We start from the raw sequence: 12,714 nt of genomic DNA, 5'->3' as shown, positions 1-12,714 counted from the left end.
CTAAGGACAGAGGGGGTGTGGTGGAAACTCCACTGCCAAAGCCAGGGTCTCATGATACCACATTTTCACATTACTGGAGCTTAGGATGCTCCTGATTTCTGGCAGCAGAACTCTGGACTCCTTTGCTGCAAGCTCCTTAACATTTGTTCTCTTTAAAGACAGCTTTAAAAAAAACCAAGCAAAACCAACAAAGCAAGCAAAAAACCCCAAACCTACATAGCAAACCAACCACAAAAGGTCCTCATAAAGGCTATTTCCTGTGTGAGTTTTGTATACAGAACATACTCCCCTCCATAGGCAAACCTGGACTGATTTGTCATCCCAGTGGCTCGGGCAGGTTGCTCCCCATTGGAAGCCACTCCAGCAATCCACTGTCACTTCCCGGGTGGTGATGATGTGATGGCCGATGTGGGGGATGTCCCTAAGGGCAAATGACCAACAGAGACCTGGAGCAGCCAACACCATCTCCAATGCCATGCCTGAGGTTCTCCAGTGGTGTGAACAGCCCCAGCAGCTCTTCTTTTATGTTTGTTACATTTAACTGTAGCTACATTAAAGACTCCTAATTACAAGTTTCAGAGACCTCATTAATCACCAGCCTGAGAACATTACAGTGATGAGCTGCCAAAGGCATGAGCAAATCACTCTAATTACCAGTTTTAGATGCTGCTCTTCAGAACTTGATTAGCTACAGATACACAGGTGATAATTCCTAGTGTCTTCTTTACAGCACACCCTCACAATTACCCACTCTAGTCAGATTTAAGTTCCTATTAGAATAACATTATGCTAATTAAGTAATCCCACACACAGAATGCAGCGTGATGGAGATGATTAAGTGGATTTAGATGGTGACTAATGTCACAAACTCTACTATCAATGTCAGAGAAACTGGTGAGGGATGTACACAAGAAGATGCTGTACATGCTAACTGTGAACAGAAATGACAAAAAGGAATGACTAAATAAGCTATTAATAATATTAATAAGCTATTAATAATATGACTATTAATAAGCTTAATTTCATAGAGTCACAGAATGGTTTGTGTTCAAAGGGACCTTAAAGCTCACCCAGTTCCAATCCCCTGCCACGGGCAGGGACACCTTCCACTAGAGCAGGTTGCTCCAAGCCCCTGTGTCCAACCTGGCCTTGAACACTGCCAGGGATGGGGCAGCCACAGCTTCTCTGGGCACCCTGTGCCAGCGCCTCAGCACCCTCACAGGGAAGAATTTCTTCCTAATATCTAATTTAAATCACTCCTCTGTCAGTTTAAAACCATTAAATAATAATAATAATAAAATACACACCGGAATAAAATGTTGACAATACTGAATGTGTTCTCTGACGGGCTGAAATTACCCCTAGGAGCAAAGTCATTTCAAGCATGTTACTAAGAGCAAAATTTGCCCCTTTCCAAAAGCCCCTGATAGTTCTTATACACTCAACAGGCAGGTGGTGATGCTCCCCTCCTCCACCTAACCCTGGCTGGGACAACTCAGTGCATCTTTGGATGCGCATATTCCACAATACATGACATAAAAAGGAGCCTTACGGGAGGCTCTGCTTTCCCCAGGAGCCACATTATGGTGGTGTTACAGCAGCAGGTGGTTATGTTTCACTTTGCATCCCGCTCGGTTTTGGGGGCACGCTCAGACAAGCCCAAAGCTCCAGTGGCATCCCCAGCACCTGAGACCTGTGCACTGTCTTTGGAAGGATTTCTGTCCACCCTGCCTGCAAGCCCTGAAGCATGACATACTTTCACAGTTATCTCAATGATGTCTTGTTCTCAGTTACTTCTTGTAACTCACATTTATAGAATCATAGAATAGTTTGGGTTGGAAGCGACCTTCAAAGATCATTTAGTTCCACTCCCCCTGCAATGAGCAAATTAGATCCAAACCATGCTGGATGAACCCATTCAGAGCATACTTTCACTGCAGCTTGAGCGTTCCAGTCCTTCCTTCAGGGGGAAAAAAAGCACTTCCAACAATCATGAAGCCAATTTCAGACACAAACTCACCAAACACGTGAGGGCTGCCAGGAATACCTTCGTTATCCACAGAGGTTAAATTTTTATTTTGATATAAAAATTAAATAGCAAAGTTGTTTGGTTTTGGTTTTTTTTTTTTTTACAGTGATAAATTAGAAATTTACAGTACATACATTGAAGTAGATATATTTTCTGTACACCCCAAAATAATCAGTGCCTATTTCCTCGAAATTCAGAAAAGGAGCTAACTTCTCTGTTTGACACAAGAGCTAAGCTTGTACCTCTCCAGCAGATGCTTCCAAAACCTGCAGTGAGAAGACACGCACTGAGGGGGGGGAGATAGAAGCAGGACCCATGCAAGGAAGGGAACTGCTGTAAAGTTTCTACTTGTATAACCACAGCAACTCACTTCCAAAACAGGATCAGACATACAGTTTTTGGCTTTAAATTCATAACAATGTCGAAACAGAGAAGACAGGAGTTGCAGATACCCACAACCGCTGTGACTTCCCACTCATACAGCCCCAAAACAGAGCAAGGTAAATGCATGTGGATGAATACATTTATGGAATGGTTTCACCACTGCAACAGCTAAACTTGCTTTGGGTTAGCTCAGTGTCTCCCCAACTGCTTGGGAAAGATGTTCCTTCAGGAACAGCAGATAGTGTCTCTCCCCAGCCCACCTCCTCCCCATAGTATTTGAGTCTCTCACATTCTCTAATAGAATAACTCCCAGGTCCCTCATAGTGCTACCCGCATCCAACTCACTTCCAATGTCTCATCACCAGGGACATCCATCAGTCCATGGGTCACAGGCAGAGATGCAGGCATCTGACAACAAGGTACTACTTAACACTCACTCCTGTGTACATACCATGGTGTTTATTGAATCAGTCAGGTCAAACATGGGTCGTATCTGCCAGGAGAGTATCCAAATCATTTCAGAGTGAAGGACACTTGAGTGAACATGACACCTTGGCACAGCCCAATGCCAGGTTACAAGAAAAGGCTCATACTGCATCCTCACCCCTGGAAAGTCAACATACAGCTGCTGACTTTACAACCCAGGAGAAAGACTGCACGATGGAGAAGCATGGCCATCTGAAGACCTCCTACTTGCAGAACTCCTTGTCCACAGAGGAATAACGAGATCCAAACACAACACTAATAGCAAGAGATTTTATGGAGAGGATGAAAAGGCTTGGCTGGTATGTGGGGTTGGCCAAGACAATGCTTGTGTGTCTTGAGCAGAATGTGTCAAGTTGTCACTTGTTGTGCTGGAGAGGGAGCCCAACCGCAAAGACTGCAATTAGGGTTTGTTTGGGGTTTGTTTAAAAAAAGTAGAAAAGAAGTGCTGTAGCACATGTTTCAACATTAACATTGAAACAATACACGCTGCTGGGACAGATTAGTGCTCATGGCCAGAGCTGGAATGGATTGTGGCTTGGGAAGCACATGGGGCACCTGTGCGACAAGCAAGGAGGGCAATAAAGCAGTGCCTGTTCTCAGCTGCCTTCAAAGGGCGAGTTGGGGTACCAGGGGGATGCTCCACAGCTGACCATGGTCCACACAGACAAATGAAGCAAAAGTCCAAGGCACACAGATAAAACCAAAGGTCCTTCAAAGGCATAGAACATCCGAACAGTGTTCTCTTAAGTGGTTATGGGGTATTTCCATTTGCATCACCATTCTTATTAGTCAAACAAGCCTCTGGCACAAGGTTCAAGCTCCTGATGAGCACAAGATGATGCCTCCTCAAATAAAAGGATAAGAAAACTCAACAGTTGCTGTGAAACAACATTATTCACCAAGAAGCTGGATCTCTTCTCTTGGGATCCCTTTACAAAAACTGGAAATGTCTCTTGTCGTTCCTGAGGACCGAATGCCTGCTCGCATTCTGCACGTAGATATACATTAACCCCCAACCTCCATAGCTGTCAGGGAGCAACTGGAGCATCGTTGTGAGGCAGTCAGCTGCACTGCGATGTCATGGGCTGCGAATGCTCTTTTAATTGTAACTGACACACATAATTATACAACTGATCTGTGCGAACATGAGGTTGCCAAGGAACTTAACATTCCGCTTCTCCCCAGACTGGCGTCTGCAGAGATACCATCGCACTGAATGAAATATATTAAGACTTAATTGCTTCATGCAATGGGTCTCCAGAGAGAGCCAGATAAGTTTACTTGGAGAAAACTCGCATTGTTTGAAGAGACCCTCAACTCATTTTTCTCTTGCTTGGAGGAATGAACACTATAATGTAAGACTTTATTTAAAGCTATTAAATGCAGCAGAATAAAGTGGCCCATTTGAAACAGCAGGAGCACCTGACGGGACGGGAATGGAGGCACACTGATAATAATAATTGGTGCAGGAGACCATAGTTTCCCAGCTCCCACTAACTCCTCTACTTCTGACAATGGTCTTGAGTAAAGCTTTTAAAAAATGAGGAATATTGATAGAACCACAGGCTAATTCAGGTGGGAAGGGACTTAAGGAGGTCCCAATCCCTGCAAGGCAGAGTCAACTCTCAATTCAGACCAGGTTACAGATGGTATAAAGAATGAGTCAAAATTATTATTAGACCATCAGATGACTTAAAGAATCATCCTCACTAATACCTCTCTAAATCCTACCCATCATGGGTAACTCACACCTAGAAAGCACACTTGCTATTTGCTGGAGGACCTGATCCTTGGCTGACTTGTGCAGCACACGGAAGCGACAGCATTCCACTACAAAGGGCATAAAGACACAACCCTCAGCAAGCGCTTCCTTCACGATGCTGAACTCGGAAAGAAGACATCTAACTGAGGTCCTGGCTGATAACTGGACCCTAAATCAGCCCATAAATTGGCCTCAGACCACTTTCCCTCCATCAGCTATAAGACGATGAAAAGAAAACAACATCCCACAGCTTTGGGTTACAGCCCATCAGCTTCTAAACGCTTCAGTATATTGCATCCTGCTTTAAAAAGAGAAAGATAACACGTTTGGGTATTTCACAGCTTTTAAAGCCTCCCTGGGCTTTCCTATTTTGGGCAGCATGGTTTATGGCTATTTTATCTGCAGCATGACCTTTTTGCTGTTTATTCTTTAAGGCTTTTTTTTCCTCCCATTCCCCAGAGGCAGGTTGTGTAACCATCTCCCTACTCTACTCCAACCTTTACACAGCAATGCTCACACACCATCAGTCCTTCATGGGAGGGTGGTCAGACCCTCAGGGTGCCGTCCTTGTCTCACACCACCGTCTCATTCCCTTTCCCAGGTTTCACCCAACCATCCGCTCTCTTCTCCCGCTTCACCTTCCCTGAGTTCACCAGCCTGTTTGAGCACTTCTGCCATGTGTGCAGAGTTTTGGCTGACCAGATCCACATACCCGACGTGATACCCACCAGGAGGGACATGAAGATTTTGAGCATCTCCACTGCCATGTTGGAATCATCCGCGGAATAGCGGAACACAGCCCAGTTGGAGATTTCATAGAAATAACAGGCGATGACACACGTTGCCGGGACGGTGTACAGCACTGAGAAGACACCGATTTTCACCATCAGCCTTTCCAGTTTGTCAGTTTTAGTTCCATCTTTCTGGAGATTAGACCTGATTTTAAATAAGGCCACGAGTCCCGCTGCGATGAATAAAGTCCCAATGACCAGGTAGGTAAAAAGAGGAGCGACGACAAAGCCCGTCAGTGCATCTAGGTTCTGGTTCCCAACATAGCACAAACCGGTGAGCTCGTCTGCATCTACGAGTCTCATAATCAAAATGACGATGGTCTTCACTGCGGGGATAGCCCAGGCTGCAATATGGAAATACGAGCTGTGCATTTCTATAGCTTCATGGCCCCACTTGAGTCCAGCAGCCAGAAACCACGTCAATGTGAGAATAACCCACCAGATGGAGCTAGCCATCCCGAAAAAATACATCAGCAAGAAAATTATAGCACATCCTGTGTTCTTAAGACCTTCTTGGATAAGAACAGGTTCTGCTGCCTCTTCAAAATCACAGGATATCCTTTCCCGGCCCACAGTTAGCCTCACAATATAAGCAATGCTATAAATATTGTAGCACATACTCAGAAATATGATTGGGCGCTCCGGGTAGGAAAATCTGGATGAATCAATCAGGAAGGTCAGGACTGTGAAGGCAGTAGAGATGAAGCAAAGACTGGCCCACACAGCCATCCAGATATCTGTGAATTCCTTAGCTGACCTGCTGTAGAGACCAGCATCGTAGCCGCACTTGAGGACACAGTTCAAGCTTCTCTTCACCCAGATGTACTGATCCGAGTTAGATCCCATGCTGTGGCACTCTTCTCCAGGCTGCAAGGAGGTCTTGCTGTGAAGGGGAACCTCCTCATCTCCTGGGCCTTCCATGCACATGTGGTTGTGGTCATTCTGGGGTGGGAATTTGCTGCAGTTCAGACTATCCGGCCAGGCGAACCCAAATTCCTTCAAAACGGGTTCACATCTTCTTTTAACAGAGAGGCACATGCCACCACAGGGACCTATGGGGATGTTAATCTTCTCCGTGCACATCGGGACATAGACTGAACAAAGGAAGAACTGGAAGGGAGAAACAGAAAGCACAAGTGCATCAGGAGAAAATTAAACAGGTCAAAATATAACAAGTTTTTCTTTTTATTGCCTTTTTAGCAGTAATATTTGGTCCTTTGCCTTAAAAAACAGGAAGCAGCATAAAACAAATAAACCAAGAACAATAAAAACAAAGGGGGGGGGGGAACCCTAACAATGTTGTCTTCTTTCAGTTCAAATGTGGTCCGAAGCCAAAGCCTGAACATTTTACTCCCTAGATTAGCTCCATGCAAATTTAGCCCATCAGTTTCCATACAGCGAGTGGGATTCAGCCAGAACTAAACCTCAAGGGTGCGATTTAGGAAAGCAAAAAAACAGATTAAAGCGGTTGAAACAAATACATATATTTGTTCTAGCGCTGCCTGGGTATTACAGCTAACAGACAAAACAGAAGAAAAGGCACTTATTGAATGATCCTCTTAGAAGAATGTCTTTTTCTTTTCCCATAAGGTCACATACGTATATACAAGGATAATAAAATACTGTTGTTTTCTCGGGGCTTTGAATAATCTCAGTTCTGTGACGCGACAACGTAAGAGAGATCGCGTGCTAATTCGGGAGCTCTGCCCCAAGAAACAAGCCGGGGTTTGTTTGATGAAATCCATGCCCGTCGGGAGGACGGGGATCTTGCCTTTCGCCTGGGAAAGCAGCAGCTCCGGCGGTGGGACCTTCGGAAGCCAAAACTCTGGGAGCCCCGGCGGGATGGGACGGGACGGGAGGATGGGGATGAGGATGGGGGGTATCAGCCAGTCCGGGCACCGCACACATACACACACATTCCGCCCCCCCAGCCACACACAAAGGGTCCCCCCCCAGCCCCCCGACCCACCTGGAGCTGGCTGGAGCATCCGTACTGGATGAGGGGGGTGAAGGTGGTCAGCTGCAGCTCGGCGTCCGCCTGCAGCTCGTGTCCCACCAGGTTGGGCATCTTGGTGACATTGTAGCCCAGGTTCTGGCACATGGCGATGCGGATGCCGTCGCAGCGCCGCTCCTCCTCGTCGCCGAAGCCCCGCGCCCCGCCGAGCAGCCCGGCTAGCAGCACGGCCAGCAGCCGGCCCCCCGCCATGGCCGAGCAGCGACCCCCGGCCCCGGCCCCGGCCGCGCCGCACGGGCCGGCTACAACGGGGAGGGGCCGGGGGCGGCTCCGCTGTTAAAGCTCCGAGCCGAGAAACGGCCCAGGGGAGGGACGAGCCGCCCCGCGCCCGCCCCGCGCCGCAGCCCCCGCCCCGCTGGGGTCACACCGCGCCCTCCGCGCCCGGGGCACCCCCCATCGCACCCCCCCGCTGCAGCCCGATGCTATTCGCGAGGGTTCCCCCCCCCCCCCATTTTCTCCTTCTGGGGACACCCCACCCGCACCCCACATCCTTGTCCCTCAATGTCACCCCTTGTCCTTGTGGCTGCCCCATCCCTGGCAGTGTTCAACGCCAGGTTGGACACAGGGGCTTGGAGCAACCTGCTCCAGTGGAAGGTGTCCCTGCCCGTGGCAGGGGGTTGGAACTGGATGAGCTTTAAGGTCCCTTCCAACACAAACTATTCCATGATTCTATGATTCTGTCCATGCCCCCTCTCCCCACAACAGGCAGCCCTTTCTCTCCCTCCCGCATGCTTGTGCCTCTGGGAGACATCATCGCTATCCTCAGCATCTCCACCATGCCTCCCCAGCATGGTGCTGGTCCCAGGGGCTCCCCAAATCCAGCTCCCCAGGGACAGGGTGAGCTGAGCCCCCCCCACAGCCCTAGCCCTGCCCTCACTCCTGCCTATCTTTCATCAGCCAAAGGCACTCAGCTTCTTCACTGTCATGTTTAAACTGTCCGAGGTGGCTTTGTAAGCTGCTGCCTTTTCTTTCTAAGGAGTTAAATTGCACCACTGGCTTACATCTGGGGTTTAGCGTTGTTTGTTTTCTCACTGGGGCCACAAAACCCGGAGGGCACTGCTAGGTACCTCCTGGCATCTGTATAAATCTCTGTAAAATAAATAAGTGTGGATGAAGCGTTGGTGAATTTGGGGAGGGAAAGGGCTGGATGATTAAACAGACCTTTAACGAGTCAGCGGGAGGAGGGATTAAGAGCAGAGAAATGAGGCTCATGCTTAAATTCTCTCGGTATTATTTACACCTGTAATAAAATCTGGTTGAGCTGGTTGTGCCTTCAGCAAAAATATGTCATCTATTAATGAACTGTTTGTCAAGCACTTTGAAAATGTTTGTAAAGCCCCGGTGAAGTGACCTCTTCCTGTGCGTGTACACTGTGTGGCATGTGCATGTGCTCCTGAGCATGTCCACCGGGAACAGCTATGCCTCCCTATGCACCTCAGGGCCTCCGCTTCTTCCCAACGCTCCCAGGCTGCATTTGGTGGGCTAAGAGTGAGATCAAGACTAAGGCTAAGGCTAAGACTAAGGCTAGGATTAAGACTAAGACTAACAGACTAAGGTAGCCCTTAACTATGTCTCCTTTCCAGGCATGGGATTGTAAATCACAGCAAACCCCATGCTATGAAGTGCTCTGTGCCCAATCATAGGACTGTAGAATCAACTAGGTTGGAAAAGACCTTTAAGATCATCAAGTCAAACCATCACCTTTCCCCTCTGTGGGTCCATTGCTGGTATTTTTCACCTCTGAGATGTGTGAGCTGTACCGTGGTGTTGTAGGGATCTATGGGCTTTAAGTGTGCTTTCCTCAAGCAGGATAGTGTTTTATTTGAGGTTTCATGAGCATTGATATTTGCACAGCTCTCATCACCCTAACACTTTACAGCTAGCTCCAATAAAGAGTGCCTTTAACCTCGCAAAATCCTTGTGAGGCAGACAAGTAACATTATCTTAACTTTTCAAACACAGACAGTGCTACAGTCCCAAGGTCAGGCAAGGAGTCTACGATGGAGTCAGCAACTCAACCATATCTTGCAAGGCCCTTATTTACTCACAAGCCGTAACCAGCCGAGCTCAGCTGCTAATCTGGGTGGGTGATAACGCTGTGAACGTACACAGTGTGCTACACATGTTCCCAGCCCCACCGCATTTATCACCGACATCAGGCAACTGTGGGGAATGGGTGGTAGACACCCTCTGTACAGCCAAACACCAAAAGCTGGAGGCAGAGACTCCCATGAGAGAAGTTTTGGTTGAGTTTTTTTTTGCTTTGCCCTAATTATGCAAGAAGAAAGACGAGAGGGAGGATCATGGTGACCTTAAAAACTATGCATCTTTGTCTTAGTGTATGAAAACCCTTTTCATTTGCAGTGCAGTTAGGCACCAAAGCAGAGTTTGCTGCTACCAAAGCAGGGCTTTTGACTAATTCCCATGGAAAAATCCATCTACTGCTTCTTCAGAAGTTATACAGCAAAACCCTTGGTCCATGGACTTCATCCTTGTACTTAGTAAAGGGGCCGGGGGACATTTTAAAGCTACAAGGACCATTTTAGAAGAACACTCACCCCCCAAAAAACACCGTACTGCTATTGTCTTTTCTTTGAGAGCATGGAATAAATATTAGAAAGTGCTACCCTGCTGTGTTTGCTTTGCAAAGTCTTTTAGATAACACGAATTAGTTTTCAAAACAAGAGCGCTGGGAGAGGTGGTGGGAAATCATACGAGAGGTCGGAGTTGGGAAAAATGGTAATTACTCTGCTTTGAACCTTATGCATGTATTAATAGTGAGTAAATGTCACCATGATAAGCATGTGCATGATAGTTGCTTTAACAACCCTCCCGGATAGTGGGTTTATAGATTCTTAGATTACTGGGCAGTGTGAGATGCTGGCCTGAATCTGCACAGCACAAGCCATGTTCCTCCCTTGGTTAGTGCCTGATTTACAGTGTGGTTTCTTTTAATAAATCTGATTTTGCTTCTGAGGTTGCTTTTGTTACAGGATCAAGCACCCACCCTGATAATTATTATTTACTGTGGCCGCCAATAATTACATTTGGTTTCTAGTCTGAGTTATCTTCAGCTTCCAGCCACTGACTTTTGTTCTCCCTTTGCTGGCCAGGTTGAGAAGTCATTACTGAGATTATCCCTCTAGGTAATGTCAGACTGTGATTAAGCCACCCTTCGACCCTTCTGTAGCAAGCAAAATAGACTGAACTTCCTGAGTTCCTTACTGCAAAGCGTATTTTCCAATTCTTTAATCATATTTTTGATTTTACAGGAGCAAGATTTGACCTTGCTGTTTGAAAACCACCTTCAGCCCAAACCATCCATTACAGTCTTAATGGGTATGTCTCAATTAGTAGCCTAGGCACCCCTGGTCAGAGGCAGGACACTTGCAGAACGCACTTCACAAGGAATTACATGAACATAAAATCCTACTTATAATTTGTTGTTATCTTGTTCTTACTATTTCCCTCTTAAGCTTTTATGTGGTTTTCTGCATATTTATCAAAGCTATTGGCATATTTTTACATTACAAAATAACTACTGCTCACTAGCATCTCTGAGGGTCCTCCATCATCTTGCAGGGTATCTGAGAAGGTTCTTAACACTGACCATTTTCAATGCATCCACATAATTAGTATTAGAACATGGCTCAGCTTTCACATAGGAGTGACACTCATGTCTAATGCACAGGTAGAATACCCTCTGCAGTCCTACACAAGATCACCCTGCTTAGACCTTCAAGCACACGACCTACCCCATAGCATCATACCGAGTGTCAGGACCGGTGCCTTGCTGGCAGATTGGAGAAAACTTGAGCACCCCGTTGGTGTTTTTTATAAAGCGGATACCACATTAGGATGTGATTATTTAAACCAAATGTCAGCTTTTGGTCAGATGAATTTAATTCTAAGAACGCCTCTACCTCTCAGGGTGAAAACTCACCAAGGGGTGTCTGGTACTGGATGAGACAGTCTCTGGCTTCCCACTGGTCAGAGGGGACTGATATTGTCATCCCTGAAAGTTCATTACAGGTCTTGGATACAAGTAATCTAAACATGCAGGGCTTTTAAAACGTGTAACTTCTAGAGCTGTTTCAGGACACTGAACTTGTGAGAATGCATTCATTATTACTATTAGTTACCTTTATCATGCAACTCATCTCATGGATTTTCCAGTATACAACAAAAATATGGATTGGTTGCTTCTGTCACCTGTTTTGTTTACTAGCCATTCCACAACTTCCATTGAGTAATGGACTGGCACCAGTAGTGAGTTTCCCTTGGTCTCGGTTTACATAAAACACTATTGTCTTTGACTGCCTGTCCATTCACTTTTTGTTTTGTTTATTTTATCACATTCTTGTCATTCCTTTCAGATTTATATTCATTCAAATCAATGTCTCCTTTCTGCTGTTTGACATATGTGCTTTTGTTAAACTTAATTAACTTTACCTATTTTAAAATTTTATTGAAGATTTGTTCTTTAATTTTTTCATCTATAAAGTTACTGGAGTTTTTTAATTGAGACAGAACAATTTCTTTATTCAGTGATGGCTTTTCAAGCATCCAGTAATATATTTAAAATGGGTTTCCAATCACTATTTTCATGTTTACTCTAAATTCCCTCCCCTATATACTTCTGGACTTTGAGAGGCTGACCCTTTTAATAGCAGGAAATACATCTATTCCCTGATTTGCAATTATCCTGCTGTATTTATTCATTATAATCAGCATTTCAATTGTCCAGTAACAATCAGAAAAGAAATGGTTTGTTTTGTAATGATGCTTCGAGTGAACATGACTCTACTCGACCTCAGGAAAAAAACAGTGTAGTGAGCTGCATGTGTATTTATGCATACATATATACACATACATATATGCAAATACATGCATACACGTATATGGGGGGTTTATATACAAAACATTCATATATAAGACCAGTGCATGGGGTGGTTCACAGAGTGGCACTCTGATTCAATGAGATTGGACGGAGCCTTGGGCAATGTAGTCTAGTGCGAGGCATCCCTGTCCATGACAGGAAGTTGGAACTAGATGATCGTAAGGTCCTTTCCAACCTTAACTATTCCATGATTCTATGATTCTATGTTGAATCAATCAATGTTGATCTCAGTGGGGCAGAATGTGTCCCAGACCTTAAAATAAACTATACGATACATGCAAATTTGCCCACCACGGTGCACTGCAGCATCCTTCTCGGTCTGATCCAGTGGGATTTGGCTCCCGAGGC

The 12,714-nt window shown here is 45.8% G+C and overlaps 1 protein-coding gene across 1 annotated transcript; it reads right to left on the bottom strand.

The window, feature by feature from the left end:
• Nucleotides 1-2,850: 2,850 nt before the first annotated feature.
• FZD4 (frizzled class receptor 4) lies at nucleotides 2,851-7,713 on the bottom strand. Its single transcript, XM_030476886.1, has 2 exons — nucleotides 7,422-7,713; nucleotides 2,851-6,562 (listed from the first exon to the last, which is right to left on the bottom strand). Exons 1-2 carry the CDS (start codon nucleotides 7,656-7,658, stop codon nucleotides 5,234-5,236), a joined length of 1,566 nt encoding a protein of 521 aa, XP_030332746.1. The 5' UTR covers nucleotides 7,659-7,713; the 3' UTR covers nucleotides 2,851-5,233.
• Nucleotides 7,714-12,714: the final 5,001 nt, after the last annotated feature.

This window comes from Strigops habroptila, chromosome 2 (assembly GCF_004027225.2).
Source record: "Strigops habroptila isolate Jane chromosome 2, bStrHab1.2.pri, whole genome shotgun sequence".
Classification (NCBI taxonomy): domain Eukaryota; kingdom Metazoa; phylum Chordata; class Aves; order Psittaciformes; family Psittacidae; genus Strigops; species Strigops habroptila.
This window is presented reverse-complemented; position numbering and strand designations above follow the sequence as displayed.